Genomic DNA, 16458 nt, shown 5'->3' with positions numbered 1-16458 from the left:
CAGAATTTGGGAATGAGCGATGGGGAGTGATCATTTGATGATTACTTTTTCTGTTCATTCCATTCAGGGCACCCAGCATTGGCCACTTTTGGAAGACAGGATATTGGGTTTGATGAACCTTTGGTCTGACCTGGTATAGCCATTCTTGTATTTTTATTTGTTAGAGATGATCTATTTATACCATAACATTATCAAACAAGCTTATGTACAAATTCAATGCAAAGGCATGAGTAATACACGTTGAAGCTCTCTAGTCCAGCACACTCTGGTCCTGCATGATTTTAGTTAGCCAGATGTCCACTTATCATGGGTGTGACCAAGTTTCCCATGATACCATAAAGTTTTTTTTACAACCACCAATCCTGGATCTCAGTGTTCTGTGCTGTTATTGAGCTTTAATTTACCCCTGAATGTATTAGGGATATCAACAAGCAGAAGATCTGCCTGCCCTTCTCCCCTGAGCTGCTGCCTCTATCGGAAGCAGCAGTGCGTGGGGGATAGGGAAGGCTGTTGTGAAGCAGCTTCTGTCCGTGGCAGCACGAGCTTGCCACGGAGAGAGGCTAGTCCGCAGCAGCAGCCCTTGTCCACAGGGAGCTCGGACCCCTTGCAGACAGGGGCTCCCACCTGCCACCCCACGCTGCTGCCTCGGATACAGAGGCAGCAGCGCAGAGTCACAGGGAGTTCCCGGGGGTAGAGCCAGGAGCGCATTAGTTGCTGGCCCTGCCTATGGGAACTATTGAATAGGTATGTAACTGCTAAGATTTCATGCAGTTACACGACTACTCAGTTACATGATATCTAACTTCCCTAAAATGTATTCTAAGAGCTCCGTAAGGAGTGGAAATATTGGTATTGCTGCTAGACCATATTGACCTCCTGTGGTTCAGAAAATTATCTGGTTTGGCACCAGTCTGGTCACTAAAGTGTTAGACTAGAGAGGTTCAATCTGTACCAGTGAACTCTGCAGACTTTTCAATAAAGTACAGGCAGTCCCCGGGTTACGTACAAGATAGGGACTGTAGGTTTGTTCTTAAGTTGAATCTGTATGTAAGTCGGAACTGGCGTCCAGATTCAGCTGCTGCTGAAACTGACCAGCGGCTGACTACAGGAAGCCCAAGGCAGAGTTGCTCTGCCCTGGGCTTCCTGGAATCAGCCGCTGATCAGTTTCAACAGCGGCTGAATCTGGACGCCTGGGACAGAGCAGCTGGGGCGCTGCCAGGTAGGTCCCCGCAGCGCCGCACCTCAGCGCTGCGGGGACCAACCCGGCAGCGCCTCAGCTGCTCTACCCCAGGTGTCCCCAAGTCATCCGCTGTTGAAACTGATCAGCGGCTGACTCCAGGAAGCCCGGGGCAGAGCAACTCTGCCTCGGGCTTCCTGTAGTCAGCCGCTGGTCAGTTTCAGCAGCGGCTGACTTGGGGACGCCTGGGGCAGAGCAGCTGGGGTGCTGCCGGGTTGGTCCAGTAGACACGGAGCAAAGCCACGGAAGACGTGGGCAGCGGGACTGCGGCGCGTCTGGGCGGTCCCAGCGCCCGCATCCTCCAGGGCGAGAAAAGCCCCGTTCGTAACTACAGATCCGACATAAGTCGGATCCGCGTAAGTCGGGGACTGCCTGTAGTCTACTTTAGGAACACAAAGGGGCTAATTTAAAACTCATCGTCATCAAGGGGAGTCTTACCTATTTCAGTGGGCTTTCAGTTGGGTCCATGGCAGCGGACTCCTGCAGCAACATAGCTCTAATTGCAAAATAGTCTACACTACAGTAATAAGTAAAATGGCCAGCTGGGGATTTGTGCATTTTACAGTAAAACTCTGATGGTCAGGCATCTGATGGTCCGGCACTCCTGATGGTCCGGCACCATCAGGAACCCGGAAGTGCTCCGGGCAGCCGGACCATTGGAGCTGCTCTGCCCCCAGCTTCCCTGATTCAGCCGCTGCTAAAACTGACCAGCGGCTGAATCGGGGAAGCCGGGAGCAGAACACCTGGAATGCTGCCGGGTAGGTCCTGTAGCGCTGCCCCTCGGGGCTGTGGGACCAACCTGGCAGCACCCCAGCTGTCCCCCATTCAGCCCAGCGGCTGACTACAGGAAGCCCGAGACAGAGCTGCTCTGCCCCGGGCTTTCCAGAAGCAGTCGCTGATCAGTTTCAGCAGCAGCTGACTTGGGTATACCTGGGACAGAGCAGCTGGGGTGCTGCTGGGTTGGTCCCCTCAGCGCCGAGGTTTGGCGCTACCAGACCAACCCAGCAGAGCCCCAGCTGCTCTGTCCCAGGCATCCCGATTCAGCTGCTCTTGAAACTGACCAGCGGCTGACTCCAGAAAGTCCGGGGCAGAGCAGCTCTGTCTTGGGCTTCCTGGAGTCAGCCGCTGATCAGTTTCAGCAGTGGCTGACTTGGGGACACCTGGGGCAGAGAAGCTGGGGTGCTGCCGGGTTGGTCCAGTAGCGCCGAGGAGCATCGCTGCAGGACCAACCCCGGCAGCACTCCAGCTGCTCTGCCCCAGGCGTCTCAGATTCAGCTGCTGCTGAAACTGACCAGCAGCGGCTGAATCAGGGACTCCTGGGGCAGAGCCGGACTATCAGAAGGGGGGTCTATGAGGGGGTCTGGGGTAGCATCCCCCCACCCCAGACCCCTCATAGCCCTCCCTTCTGATAGTCCGGCATATCTGATAATCCGGCACCTCCTGGGTCCTAAAGATGCCGGATTATCGGAAGTTTACTGTATAGTGCTTATTTGGTGGGAAAAGACATTCAGCTACTAAGTATCAAGTGTGGTTTGGTTTGGTTTTATTTTAATCATCAGTCACTGACACCACTATTTATGAAGGAATTGATCGGGGAAAGGTAATATTAAGGACATATTCTTAAATCTAGAACCCACATACTTTCAGAAAAAAAGTTCATAAGACTTAAGAGGCAAATTATTTTCCAAAAATAGCAAGGTTTGGAAACTCCCCACTTATCTCCAATGAGAACTAATGCTTTTTAATAATGTTTGATTCATTTTTTGAGTTACTCATTATATAAGATCCCTGGCAGACACGTCAAATCCACAGGTTTGAGAAAATGAGAGCTTCTACACCAGGGATGAGGAACCTGTGGTCCATGGGCAAAATGTGGGGCTGTACACTCGCTCTCCCCCCAGCCACACCAGGGCAAGCTGGTTCTCCAGCCCATGTGGGGGAGTGCCGAGCCTCAACCCAGCCCCTCTCTTCCCCCCCGTAGCTGGAGCGCCAGCACCGGTGGGTGGTTCTTGGAAGTGCACGGTGGCATGGAGCCACTTGTGGGCTCTTCTCCCTCCCCCCAAGCTGCACTAGGTAGGTGTTCTCATTCCATACCCTCTCCTGCTCAGACCCCACACCCACAACCTGCTCCCACATCCCTACATCCTCCCTCCTGCCCAAGACACTGCACTCCCAACCTCCCACAACACTCCTGTATCTTACCTCCCACTGAAACTCCACGCCTCCAGCCTGCTGCTGCACCTTACCTTCCATCCAGAACCCCCGACACGTTAGGGATATAAAATTCCATTTAATCAGTTAATGGTTTAAATGTTATGTTTAACTGGTTAACCACTTAAATGGGGGCAGGTGAAGGGGGACTGCTCCAGTTGGGCGGAAGTGCCCCAGCGCAGCCGTCTGCATCCGGTGGGCAGGAGACTGCTTCAGCCACCACCAGTTAGCAGTAACCATTAAGCATCACCAAGTAAGGGTAAAGCTTACCAGTTAATCATTCACATCCCCAGGGCTCGACAAATCCGCTCGCCTGTTGCGAGTAGATATTACCAGTTGCGAGTAGCTACAGACATAGGTGTTCACACTATGGGCGGTGCAGCCCCATCCGCTGGCCGGGTGGAAAAGCGGAGCACCGCCGGGGAGAGGGAAGTGCGGCAATTCTTGCCGCCAGGCTGCCTGCGTGCAGCTCCAGCGCGAGGTGGTGGGGCGCAAGACAGAGGGCGGGACACGGATGCTGGCGTGACGTGGCATGATGTCAAAAAGGCTCCGGCAGCCCTGCAAACTGGAAGGCAGAAGCCAGGTAGGGAAGGGGCTTGTGCTGAGAGGAGGGGGCAGGTCAGGAGAAGAAAGGGGAAAGGCACCAAGGGACAGGGTGGACGAGAGACAAATGCCAGGGGGCCAAGTGGAGACAGTGAGGAAAAGGGCAGAAGGGGAGGTGTCAGTGGGAGGGGGGACAGGGTGATGCTGGGAGAGGAGAGGGTAAGGGCATTGGAGGTTAGAGGGGGAAGGGGGAGGTGCTGGAAGAAGGCTTGAAAGAAGAGGTGGACATGAGGAAGGAGGAGATGGAGCAAGGCTTGTGTGAAGGCACAGGAGCATGAGGGGAATGGGAGCAGAGGGTGGTGAGGGGGTGGGCATCAGGGACAAAGAGGGCAAAGGGGGCAGGGGCAGTGGGGGAAAGGGGTGGCACCAGGAGGGTACGAGTGCCAGGGGATTCTGGGGGTGAAGCAGAAGGGCAGCACCAGAGGAGAGAGGCAGGGCAGGTGTGTAGAGGGAGGTGTTAGGAGAGGGGATGAGGAGGGGTAGCTCACATGTTCAGAGTGAGGCTACTGGAGGAATGGGCACAGGGGGGAGAGAAGGGCTGGTGGAGGGGGGCAGGTCTCAGGAAGGCTGAAGGCAGTGAGAAGGGCAGGAGTCAGGACAGCAGAGGAGGGTGAGGAGTTGGGAGGCACCAGGTACCAGGGGAGCTGATGGAGCAAGGGGAGGAGACATGGCAGCAGAGGGAAAAGGTAGAGGTTTATAAAATATGTATTAGTAACGTGGGTGATATTTATTAATAACTTATTAGTAATTACTGTTCTTATTAGGAATTTGTCATTAAAAACACTTTTGGGGGAGTGGTGAGTCCCTTTTTTGTTTGGCGATTATGGTTTTGCATAATTTGTCGAGCCCTGCACATCTGTAGCACACACCTGCACCCTCACCCCTGCTCCTCCACAGCCCCCTCATGCACACTAAATCCCTCATTTTGTTATTCCAGAGCCTAGAGGTGTTCCACAAAACTCTGCTAGGCTCAGGCCCCCAGAAGAGTTCATTTGGCCCTGGGATAAGCCCTGAGCCTCTGTCTCTCTCCCCTCCACCCAAGTTCACTTCATAGCAGGTTGCATAAATATGTGACTGAATCACCACGAGGAATTGAAATTTTACCCTGACAGCAATATATATGTTCACTTTCTGTCTTGATACATCAAATGTGATGTAATTTTCTTCTCAGAGTTACATTAAGTATGCATTTGCAGTTGACATGGCTTAATTTTACAGTGGGAATATAGTAATGAAATGGAAAGTCTGTGCTAGTTGTTCTGCAATTGTATTAAAACTGACAACATTTAATTGTTTAATTTCTGAATTTGTTTAATGGATTATAAGAACAACAAACATTCTGTCTGTGTTCCTGCACTAATTTTATTAATAATTTCAACAACATACATTTTTGTTGTGCTATTGGTGAATCCAGTTCTCTCTCATTTGTTTTGTTTTTAGACCCTGAAGCGTTCACTTCCATCTTTGAATCTCCAATTGGTGTAAATAAAAACCTAAATTGCACAATATGGCTGACAAGTTAACAAGAATTGCTATTGTCAACCATGACAAATGTAAGCCAAAGAAATGCCGTCAGGAGTGCAAAAAGAGCTGTCCTGTGGTTCGAATGGGTAAGAAATGCAATGAAACCTATTTAAAAAATGCAAAAGACTTTAATGTGCATAGTTGTGTCTTTAAATAATGTGCATAATTGTTTGCTGGTCACCTTAGTATAATTTACTGGAACCCACAAGGGGAGAGACTATTCTGATTTAGTCCGAAGTGGAGCACAGGATCTGGTCCAAGAGGTAAATATAACTGGACTACTTGAAAATAGTGACCATAATGTAACAAAATTTAACATCCCTTTGGTACGAAAAACAGCTCAGCAGTCCAACAGACACCATAAAAGAGGCCCGAGTTAAATGTATATCCCAAATTAAAAAACACAGTAAGAGAACCAAAAAAAGTGCCACTCTGGCTTGACAACTGAGTAAAAGAAGCAGACACAGATAAAAAAGACATCTTTTAAAATATGGAAGTCAATTCCTAGTGAGGAAAAGAGAAAGGAGTATAATTTGACAAAGTTTAAGTGTAAAAATATAATAACAAAAGCCAAAAAGGAGTTGGAAGAACAGCTAGCCCAAAACTCAAAGTACTGTAATAGCAAAATGTTTAAGTACATCAGAAGCAGGAAGCCTGCTAAACAACCAGTGAGGCCTTTGGACGATCAAGGTGCTAAAGGGGCACTCAGAAATGATAAAGGCATTGTGGAGATGCTAAATGAATTCTTTGCTTCAGTCTTTTCACTGACCATATTGGGGAGATACCCCAAACCTGAGTAAAGGAAAATCATGCTTTACTAATTTACTATAGTTCTTTGAGGAGGTCAGCAAACATATGAACAAGAGGGATCCAGTGGATATAGTGTACTTAGATTTCCAGAAAGGCTTTGACAAGGTGCCTCACCAAAGGCTCTTAAGTAAAGTAAGAGTTGTCATAGGATAAGAGGGAAGATCCTTTTGTGGATTGATAACTGGTTAAAAGACAGGAAACAAAGGGTAGGAATAAACTATAAGTTTTCCGAGTAGAGAAAGGTAACTTGTGGGGTCCCACACAAGGGTCTGTGCTGGGACCCATCCTATTCAAGTTATTTATAAATGATCTAGAGAAAGTGGTAAACAGTGAGGTGGCAAAATTTGCAGGTGATATCAAAGTGCTCAAGATAGTTAAGACTAAAGTAGTCTGTGAAGAGCTTCAAAAAGATCTCACCAAACTAAGTGATTGGGCAACAAAATGGCAAATGAAATTTAATGTTGATAAATGTAAAGTAATGCACATGTGGATAATTCTCTGAAAACATCCACTCAGTGTGCCGCGGCAGTCAAAAAAGCAAATAGAATGTTAGGAATCCTTAAAGGAATAGAGAATTAGACAGAGAATATCTCATTGCCTTTATATAAACCATGCTACACCCACATTTTGAATACTGCATACATATGTGGTGGCTTCATCTAAAAAAAAAATATTGGCATTGGAAAAGGTTCAGAAAAGGGCAACAAAAATGGTTAGGGGTTTGGAACAGATCCCATATGAAGAGAGATTTAAAAAGATTTGGACTTTTCAGCTTAGAAAAGAGGAGACTAAGGGGGGATATGATAGAGGTCTATAAAATCATGACTGGTGTGGAAAAAGTGAGTAAGGAAAAGTTATTTACTTATTCCCGCAATATGAGAACTAGGGGTCACCAAATGAAATTAATAGGCAGTTGGTTTAAAAGAAACAAAAGGAAGTTTTTCTTCACTCCGTGCACAGTCAACCTGTGGAACTCCTTGCCAGAGGATGTAGTGAAGACGAGTACTTTAACAGGGTTAAAAAAAGAGCTAGACAGATTCATGGAGCTTAGGTCCATTAATGGCTATTAGCCAGGATGGGTAGGGATGATGTCCCTAGCCTCTGTTTGTCTGTAAATGAGTGACAGGAGAGAGTTCATGTGACGATTACCTTTTATGTTTCCTCCCTCTGGGGCATCTGGTATTGGCCACTGTTGGCAGAAAGGATACTGGGCTAGATGGACCTTTGGTCTGACCCAGTATGGCCGTTCTTATGTACTAATAGAAATTTTGTGAAGGCTTTCTGGATCATACTATGAATTAGGGCTGTCAAGTCATTAAAAAATAATTGTGCAATTAGTCACACTGTTAATGATGGCATATCATGTATTTTAAATACTTTTGGATGTTTTCTACATTTTCAAATCTATTTCAGTTACAAGACAGAACACAATGTGTACAGTGCTCACTTTATTTGTTTAGTACAAACATCTGCACTGTAAAAATAAGTGTTTTCCATTCACCTCTGTTAGTCCAGGACTCAATCCTGCTTCTTGGGACACGCAGGTGTAGAACCTATCTGTATCACCGTGCATTAATCAAGTCAAACAGAAATGGCTGAAACAACAACTGTTTTATTTAACAAAATACTAAACTTAGAAAGCAAACATAAAATCCGGTTGTCACAAGTGAAGCCTGGTGTGAAGCCAGAACCCAAAATAGGAATGATATTAAATAGTCCTACCACTGTCTTGATGTCTGGAGAAAAGAGGTAGGTGAATGTCTTCAGGCTGAGGAAAAAGGAACAAGCAGAGACGAGATGGAGTTACAGAGACCCAAGTAAATAGACAGTCTTCTTGTTTCTGGTCTTCTTCCTTTCTTGTATACTTTATACGCCATCCTGCGTGTGATGTGTGGACTGGAGGATGAGATGGTATATATACATGTGTGTGTGACTGGCCTTGCTGCAGACTCCTAACTAAACAAAATAAACCCTAAGTTAGCAGTTATTACAGCTGTGAAACTGGATTGCTGCACCACAAAGGGTTGTCAGCAACCAGTCTGGCTTCTGCTCAGACGGCCTACAAAGCCAAACAGCTTGTTAGCTGTCGCCCTAGCACTGCTGGGTTGTACTGATGATACTCACACAGAGAGCCCTGAGGGGCGGGTGAACTCCCCTTAAGAGCCCTCTGGTTACCGGGCAGATTGGAGTCATGTGACCCATTTTTCCCAACTTTTCTTTCCCAACGTTCCTCTTTTTCGTGTTCTTTTCTGACAGGAGACGGTAACCAGGAGTCTGGCCACCATCTTAAAGAGGAAAACAAAATGGAGTACATTTAAAAACAAAACAAAACTTGGCGACTCTTCCCTAACACCTCAAACAAGTACAGGTTGAACCTCTCCAGTCTGTCACAATCAGGATCTGAGTGGTGTCAAACCAGAGAATTTGCTGAACCCTGGGAGGTCAATATTGCTTAGCAGCATTACCAACACTTCCATTGTTCACTGGGCTCTTTAGAAAACATTTAGGGGTAAATTAGAACTCAATATCAGCACAGGACACTGAGAGCCAGATCTCGTGGCAATAAGCAAACTTTATGGAAGCGCAGGAAACTTGACCACACTCATGATAAGTGGATTTGTTGGACCATGGATGTTGCTGGACCAGAGAGTACCAGGTTAGAGAGGTTCAACACGTACTAATGTGTAGTCTCCCTATCAAAACTTGAACTTACAAATTTAGAATTATGTTGTGGGTTTTTTTTTTTTAACGGCATGCAAAAAATAAAATAATGTAAAACTTTAGAGCTCCACTCAGTCCTACTTCTCATCCTACTTCTCAGGCAAACAAGTTTGGTAACAATTTGCAGGGAATAATGCTCCTTACTCCTTGTTTACAATGTCAACAGCAAGTGAGAACAGGTGTTTGCATGGTTCTGTTGTAGCTGATGATACAACATATATTCATGTGCCATATATGGTAAAAATTAACATGTCCCTTTTTATGTTTTGACCACTATTCCAGAGGATATATTTCTATGCTGATAACACTCATTTTAAAAAAAAGTGTTAATTAAACATGACTGAACTCCTTAGGGGTGAACTATGTGTCTCCTGCTTTAATTGCATTCTGCCATCTATTTCATGTTACAGCAGTCTCAGATAATGACCCAACACGTGTTCATTGTAAGGACACTTATACTGCAAATTTAGAAAACGCATTGTGAGATTGCTAAAAATAGTTACAGCACTTGATCCAAGGTTTAAGAATCTGAAGTGCCATCTGAAACTTGAAAGGGACAAGGTGTGGAGCATGGTTACAGCAGTCTTAAAAGAGCAGCATTCCAAAGTGGAAATTATATTACCCGAACCACCAAAAAAGAAAATCAATTGCTGATGGCATCTAACTAAGGTAATGAAAATGCACAGGACTCGACAAATCCATTTATCTCCTCGCCCGTGGCAAGTAGATTTCAGCTGGTCGCCCCGTTCACTGGTGGTGCGCGCACGCGCGGTGCGGGGCTGGCAAGTGGATTTCGCCGCGGTTTGTCGATCCCTGAAAATGAACATGTATTAGTTTGAGCTGTATTGGATAATTATCAAATAGAACCCCTCATCAGCATGGAAGCACATCTTTTGGAATGGTGGCTGAAGCATAAAGGGGCATGTGAATGTTTAGCACATCTGGCAGTAAATACCTTGCAATGCTGGTTACAAATGTGCCTGTTCTCACTTTCTGGTGAAATTCTTGTCACAGATACCCTCCCCCCCCATGCTTTATGAAATGGATTCATGGACACGAATGCACATAACTCAAAGGTGTTTTGAAGCAAATTACTTCATGTAACCTATCGATCTTCATGTCTTAATCCACTGGATCTGTTTATCTTATTTTGGTGAATGTATCATTCTTGTGTGTAAAATTAGACGTATGGAGTAGGGTTAGGGTTACTTTTTATGGATTTTAAATGTACTCTTGATAGGGTCGTCCCACTGTTTGGAGGCCTCAGTGTCTGGGCAATCATATGCAAATAGCCGTTTGTCCTTAAGTCTTAGCAGTGGTTGGTAGGAATGGGCCAGGTGACTCCCCATGCAATAAAGGAATCTTGAAAAACAATAGGAAAGTAGGAGTCTTTGGTCTTTTGGCTGGCTGGTGTGGCACACTGAAAGGACGAAACCAGACAACCCAGGGAAAAGGAGGCTGCTCCGTTTGGAAGGCTTGGCTGGGAAAGAAAGAGTTTTAGGGTGAGTTTGTAGTAAGTTTGTACTGGAGTTTTAGTGTAGACGTAGCTAAGTGTTTACTGTTCTGAGTTTGTAATCTACTTTGCTCTCCCTGTTTTCACCTATTACCACTTAAATCATACTGCTTGTACTTAACAAAATCACTTATTTTCTATCAAGCCCGGTGTAAATAATTATTGCTGGGTGGAGCAATCAGTGTGTATGTTCCCCCTTTCATTATTAAATAATTCATTACCTAAATAATTCACTGGGGGATTTGATCCCATTTGAGGAGTGGTACCCCAAGAAGCTGGGCCCAAAACTGCATTTTCCTTTGACCTGAAGGAAGTGGGGGGGAGGGTTGTTTTTTAACTCTGTGCCTTGGCTGGGGGAGACCAGGGAGCTGGCTTAGCAGGACCAGTCCCATGAGAAGCCCCAGAGAGCAAAAGGAAGGGCGGCAGTGGCTTTATCAGCACCCAGAAATCACCCCCAAGGGATTGACTGTGACCTCACCCCATCACAATTCTAAATAAGATGCATCTCCCGTCACTGTAAACAAACATGTTTTCTTAAGAGTAGACTGAATGAGAAGTGGGACTGAGTGGATTTGTTGGGTCTAAAGTTTTATACTGTTTAATTTGAGTGCAGTAATCAAAATACTCTGCATTTGTAAGTTACAATTTTGCGCTACAATACTTCTGAGGTGAATTGAAAAATACAAATATTTGCACTGTGAATTTGAAACAAAAGATTGTAATAAATAATATATTTTATTCCGTATTGTAATTTAAAATGTAGGAAAAATATTAGTGTGATTAATCACCATTATTTATTTTGAGTTAATTGCCTGGATTAACTGTGATTACTTAACAGCCCTACTATGAATAGTTTGTGTAATATATAAGGAGCTTGGGTGTAAATTGTGCAGAGCGGTAATGCTAAGAAATAACTTCTCAATTTCTGGGCTGCTTTTGAATACTTTTTGCTGGAGAAATTTAAGGCAGCTACAGGATTTCTGTTCAGTATTCACTGATTATGCTGACTATAAACTTGATTCACCAATGATGTGTCTTGTGTTAACATGTTTTTTGTTTTTTGTTTTCACCAGGAAAACTATGTATAGAAGTCACACCACAGAGCAAAATAGCATGGATTTCTGAAACACTTTGCATTGGTTGTGGTATTTGCATTAAGGTAAAAGATAAAGTGTATATGTTCATACATACATATTATTTCAAGTTCTTTAAAAATATGTACTCAGAAGAAATAGTATATCTTCAGAATTGGAGAGAGAATCTGTATTATGCTATTTAAAGTTATATGTACCTTTTAATATTTTGACAATAGCAATTATTGTATGTATTATTATTTGAATTTTCATTGTGGAAAATTAAAGGTCGGATGATGGGGGTAAGATCAGACAATTACCTACAGTAAACATTGAGATTATAAAAGTTTGTTACAATCTTTAAAACAAAAATCACCTACATCACATGAAAAAATTTACAAAATAAATACTCAGATCAAATTAAGTTCTCAAGCAGTATTTTTCTTATGCAGTTGGGGTGAGTCTACATAGCACCCTAAACTTTAAATAAAATACTCCATTTGGCGCTATGTGTTATTTTGCAATTTGGCGCTATGTAAACATGCCAAATTTCAAAATAAGTTATTTTGAGCTATCCCTTACCTCTCGTTCAATGAGATTTACTGGGATGGCAAAATAGTGCAACCGTTATTTTGAAAAGTATTTTGAAATAACGGGCTGCCTCTGTAGATGCAGGGTAGCTATATCGGGATCCTCCAGTATCCCAAAATAGCCCATGCAGTATAGACGTCTGATTGGGCAAAAATATTTTGATTGTTATCAAAGGAAATATTTTTTCATTGGTTTGTATGTGTGCAGTGAAATGGATGTTTACAGATATTTTCCAGTAAGTCCAGTCCTTCCAACTATTTATATTAGTCAGTGTTTAAAATTGCCATATTTAACTTTGAAAAAGTGGGAATAGGGTTTACTCTGTCTATTTCTCTATTAAGTACAGAAAGTGATGTAATTTTACCCATCCGTATTATCAATAGGAGTGCTTGGTCTAGCAATGACCAAATTGACTAATGACTAATCTCTTCTCTCTGTAGTTTATGTGGTCAATCTGTATAAATCAGTTAGCAAAATATCATTAGCAAATAAGTAAATTTAAGAATGTGTTTGAATATTTTGCACTGACCTACTTACAGATAAGAAGTGTGGCACTCACGCTTGTAAACCAATATGTTTGGGGTGAAGCACTTCAAACAGAGGAATTTTGCTGCAAAATAATTTGTTTGTGCTGATTTGTTACAGTGGACATTAGTAAGCAATACATTTGATTATTTACATTACAGAAATGTCCTTTTGGAGCCTTGTCAATTGTTAACTTACCTAGCAACCTGGAGAAAGAAACAACACATAGATACTGTGCCAATGCCTTCAAACTTCACAGGTATTACTTACTTTCCTCCAGCCAACTTCATTTTACCTTATCTAATTTTAAATTAATCTCAAATGTATATACTATTCTGGACATGTCATTTGAATATTGTTAGAGATGGGATCGCTGTTACTTTGGACATGGGATGAATCTATGTGGGGGCTTTTATGGACATAGTCTTTTGGTGTTGAATATTAAATAGTTTCTGGTTTTAAAAAAAATCCTCTGTAACTTCTGTTACAATAAACTGTATCAGTGACCTGTAATTTAAAAATATTGATGCTGTCATTTTAATACTACTTTAAATCTGAATCTAGCTTGCTTATTGAAAATTACTTATGACAAGGGTGGGCAAACGATGGCCCACAGGTGCATCTAGGCCATTGGCCATTTTAATGCAACCTTCATGCTCCTGTGGGGGAGCAGGGTCTGCGGCTTGCCCTGCTCCATGTTTGCTCTCTGAAGCAGTAGCAAGTCTCCCCTCCAGTTCCTGTTCACAATGGCAGCCGGAGAGGCTCTATGCACTGCCCCACGCATTACCCCTGCAAATCCTCCTGGCTGGGAACTGCAGCCAATGGGAGCTGCAGGGATGATGCTTCAAGTCAGGGGGAAAGGGCAGTGCACAGAGCTGCCTGGTCAAGTCTCCGCACAAGAGCCAGTGAGAAGGGGAATGTGACGTTGCTTCCAGGAGCTGCTTGAGGAGGCGAGTGTGGTTCAGGCCTGTATTCCCTTCCAACTTCCTGCCCCAGCCCAAATACCCCTTAGTTCTAGGCGGAAGCCCCCTCCTGCACTCTGAATTCCTTATTTCTGGCCCCACCCCATAGCCTTCACCCTTCTTGCACACCAACCCCAATTTCGTGATCCTGTATGGGAACTGGTCTAGCATAGGTAAAGCAGTCTCTAGAATCTGGGCATTGTATTAGTTTGAGTTTGTGGCATTCTTCATTTTAATGTGTCAGCTTCTTACAGATATCAATTAATTTTTATCTTTTACAAATAGTGAAATGTAGATAGACTGTTGGGTTACTAGGCCAAAGTCATACAAAAAGTCTTTGGCAGATCATAGATCCTATGCCTGTACCTCAATAACTTTTTCACCCAAAATATTTTTCTCTCTCTGTTAATGATCATTATAAAGAAGTTGGAGCACAATTGTGTCACTTTAAAGTGATTCTCATTGAAAGAATATGGAGATAAACAACCTTGGAGTCAGTAGTATCTGGTTGTGGTCTAAATTTTAAAACACAGCCAAAAATGTAAGGGGAAAACATTTTAATCTCAAGCCATATTGAGCTAGAGACACTGAAATGGATTGAACCCCTTAGCAAGTGTTTTAAAAAAAGCTTTCCTAGTCTTTTGTTTTAAATTCTGGTGAAAATCTTTGATTACACTGAAAATACGACTTTTTATATACAGGTTGCCTATTCCCCGCCCAGGTGAAGTACTGGGCTTGGTTGGAACCAATGGTATTGGAAAATCAACTGCCTTGAAAATTTTAGCTGGAAAGCAGAAGCCAAACCTTGGAAAATACGATGTATGTATAAAATAGAGCTTGGGAAATGGGTTATTATGGTTTCTTGATGATATGCTCTGTCTGTCCCTGTAACTTTTTTTCTGCAACTGTCACATTTTTATCAGTGCTTCATGAAAATTTGTGGAAGTGTTGCTGAGCTTAGGCACTGGTGTAGGTGTAGGGCAAGTGGTGTTAGGTCACTGTGCTGCTAATCCCCTTTAACTATGGTTGTTTGGCTTTTTCAAGCTCTGGTTCTCTTGGGGTGTCTCTAGACTACAGGGTTTTGTCAACAAACGTGGACTTTTGTTGACAAAACTATATCTGCATCTACACTGCTGCTGAGTTCTGTCGACATAATGTCGACAGAACTCAGCAGTTTTGTCGACAGCGATAAACCTAATTCTATGAGGAATAATGCCTTTTCTCGACAGAAGGCATTATTGCATGTACGCTGTCCTTTGCATCTACACTCTCATGTCGAAAAAGCGGCTTGCTTTGTCGACAGAACTAGAGGTAGTCTTGATGCAATAAGTCGACAAAAGCCTGTAGTCTAGACATACCCTTGGAGAACAATTTCATTTTGGGAAGAACGCTAAGCATCTTGACCTCCAATCCAGGATATCAGTCAGACTTCCCAAGATAACCAGGAGTTGCAGTTTCCTTTTAACAGTTCTTTTTTTTTTTTTTTGCCTACTCTAAATTTGCTCTGTTTTGTCTTCTCTTGCTTTCAACTCTTGGGAGTGTCTGCTGGGAACTAGGAAATATATTTTTCTGGGATCTTTTTCTGTAAAGTAAAACTTTATCAGATTAATGCTTATCGTTTAGCCCAGGTAACCTTAGACTAATGCATAAACGTCAGAGTGTAAAGGAACTGAGTCATAGAATAACCCATATGCATTATTCCATATGAAATGGTTTGACTTCTGACACTGGCTTATTAAAACAGTCTTACTACAGTTCTTACATTCGTTTAAACCAGTGGTCCCCAACCTTTAGAGGCTCCCAGGCGCCCGGGGGGTGGGGCCACTCACGCGCTGGGCGCCCAGGGGGTGGGGCCACTCATGCACCGGGCGCCCGGGGGCAGGGCCGCGCATCCAGGAGCACGCCAGGGGACGGGGATGCCCTTGCACCCAGCGCCAGCATGTGCCCCAGGGCCGGGGCTGCCCAAGCGCCGTGCAGCCGGTGCATGCAGCGCGCCTGGGACCAGCGCCTCCCGCATGCCGGGGGTGGGGCCAGCCCAGGTTGTCAGTGAGCACGCACAAATGCCCCAGCGGGCGCCATGGCGCCCGCGGGCACCGGGTTGGGGACCAATGCTTTAAACTTTATTTCTTGAAGATACTATGTTTCTGCTGCCAAGACCTATTTACAGTACTTTCTCTTGCAAGAGTAAGTGACATCACACACCTGAAAGAGTACAAGGACCTGCACTCCTTCTACAGCTTAAGGTGTTTCATGTCATTAACTATTGAAGTGGAAGCATAGCAAGTAAGTGAAGTAGTGACTGACCTTTTCTGGGTTCTGTTTTTATTGCATGTGTCTTTGTCTGCTTACATCTACAAATAATTTAAATGAATATGTATTCTTAAAATGCTCTTAAGTCCTACTACCTAATTTTTCTGTAGGATCCACCTGATTGGCAAGAAATCTTGACTTACTTTCGAGGATCTGAGTTGCAAAACTACTTCACTAAGATCCTGGAAGATGACCTCAAGGCCATCATCAAACCTCAGTATGTGGACCAGATCCCTAAAGCTGCAAAGGTAAGAAATTTTACCAGTTAGAACATGAGAAGTATCTCTCCATTAACACATGAAAAACATAACATTTTTACATAGGTTATTTTATTTTTAAAGGCTCATATTGGATTATATTTGCAATAGCTGAATGCTT

At 44.0% G+C, this 16458-nt stretch overlaps 1 protein-coding gene across 3 annotated transcripts in view; it reads left to right on the top strand.

Annotated features, from left to right (window-relative positions):
* Positions 1-16458, top strand: part of ABCE1 (ATP binding cassette subfamily E member 1) — a 39187-nt gene that overhangs the window by 7779 nt on the left and 14950 nt on the right. For 2 of the 3 annotated variants that reach the window (XM_006131783.3, XM_006131782.4), the window contains exons 2-6: positions 5492-5661; positions 11693-11778; positions 12970-13067; positions 14472-14589; positions 16191-16328. In XM_006131783.3, coding sequence (XP_006131845.1) covers positions 5559-5661; positions 11693-11778; positions 12970-13067; positions 14472-14589; positions 16191-16328 — 543 coding nt within the window. In that variant the 5' untranslated portion in view covers positions 5492-5558. Of the gene's footprint in view, positions 1-5491; positions 5662-8641; positions 9042-11692; positions 11779-12969; positions 13068-14471; positions 14590-16190; positions 16329-16458 lie in introns of those variants that run through there. The other variant, XM_075929880.1, reaches the window with a different exon arrangement.

Source organism: Pelodiscus sinensis, chromosome 5, assembly GCF_049634645.1.
Source record: "Pelodiscus sinensis isolate JC-2024 chromosome 5, ASM4963464v1, whole genome shotgun sequence".
In the NCBI taxonomy this organism is placed as follows: domain Eukaryota; kingdom Metazoa; phylum Chordata; order Testudines; family Trionychidae; genus Pelodiscus; species Pelodiscus sinensis.
The sequence above is the reverse complement of the archived record's forward strand: the minus strand, read 5'-3'. Positions and strand labels throughout refer to the sequence as shown.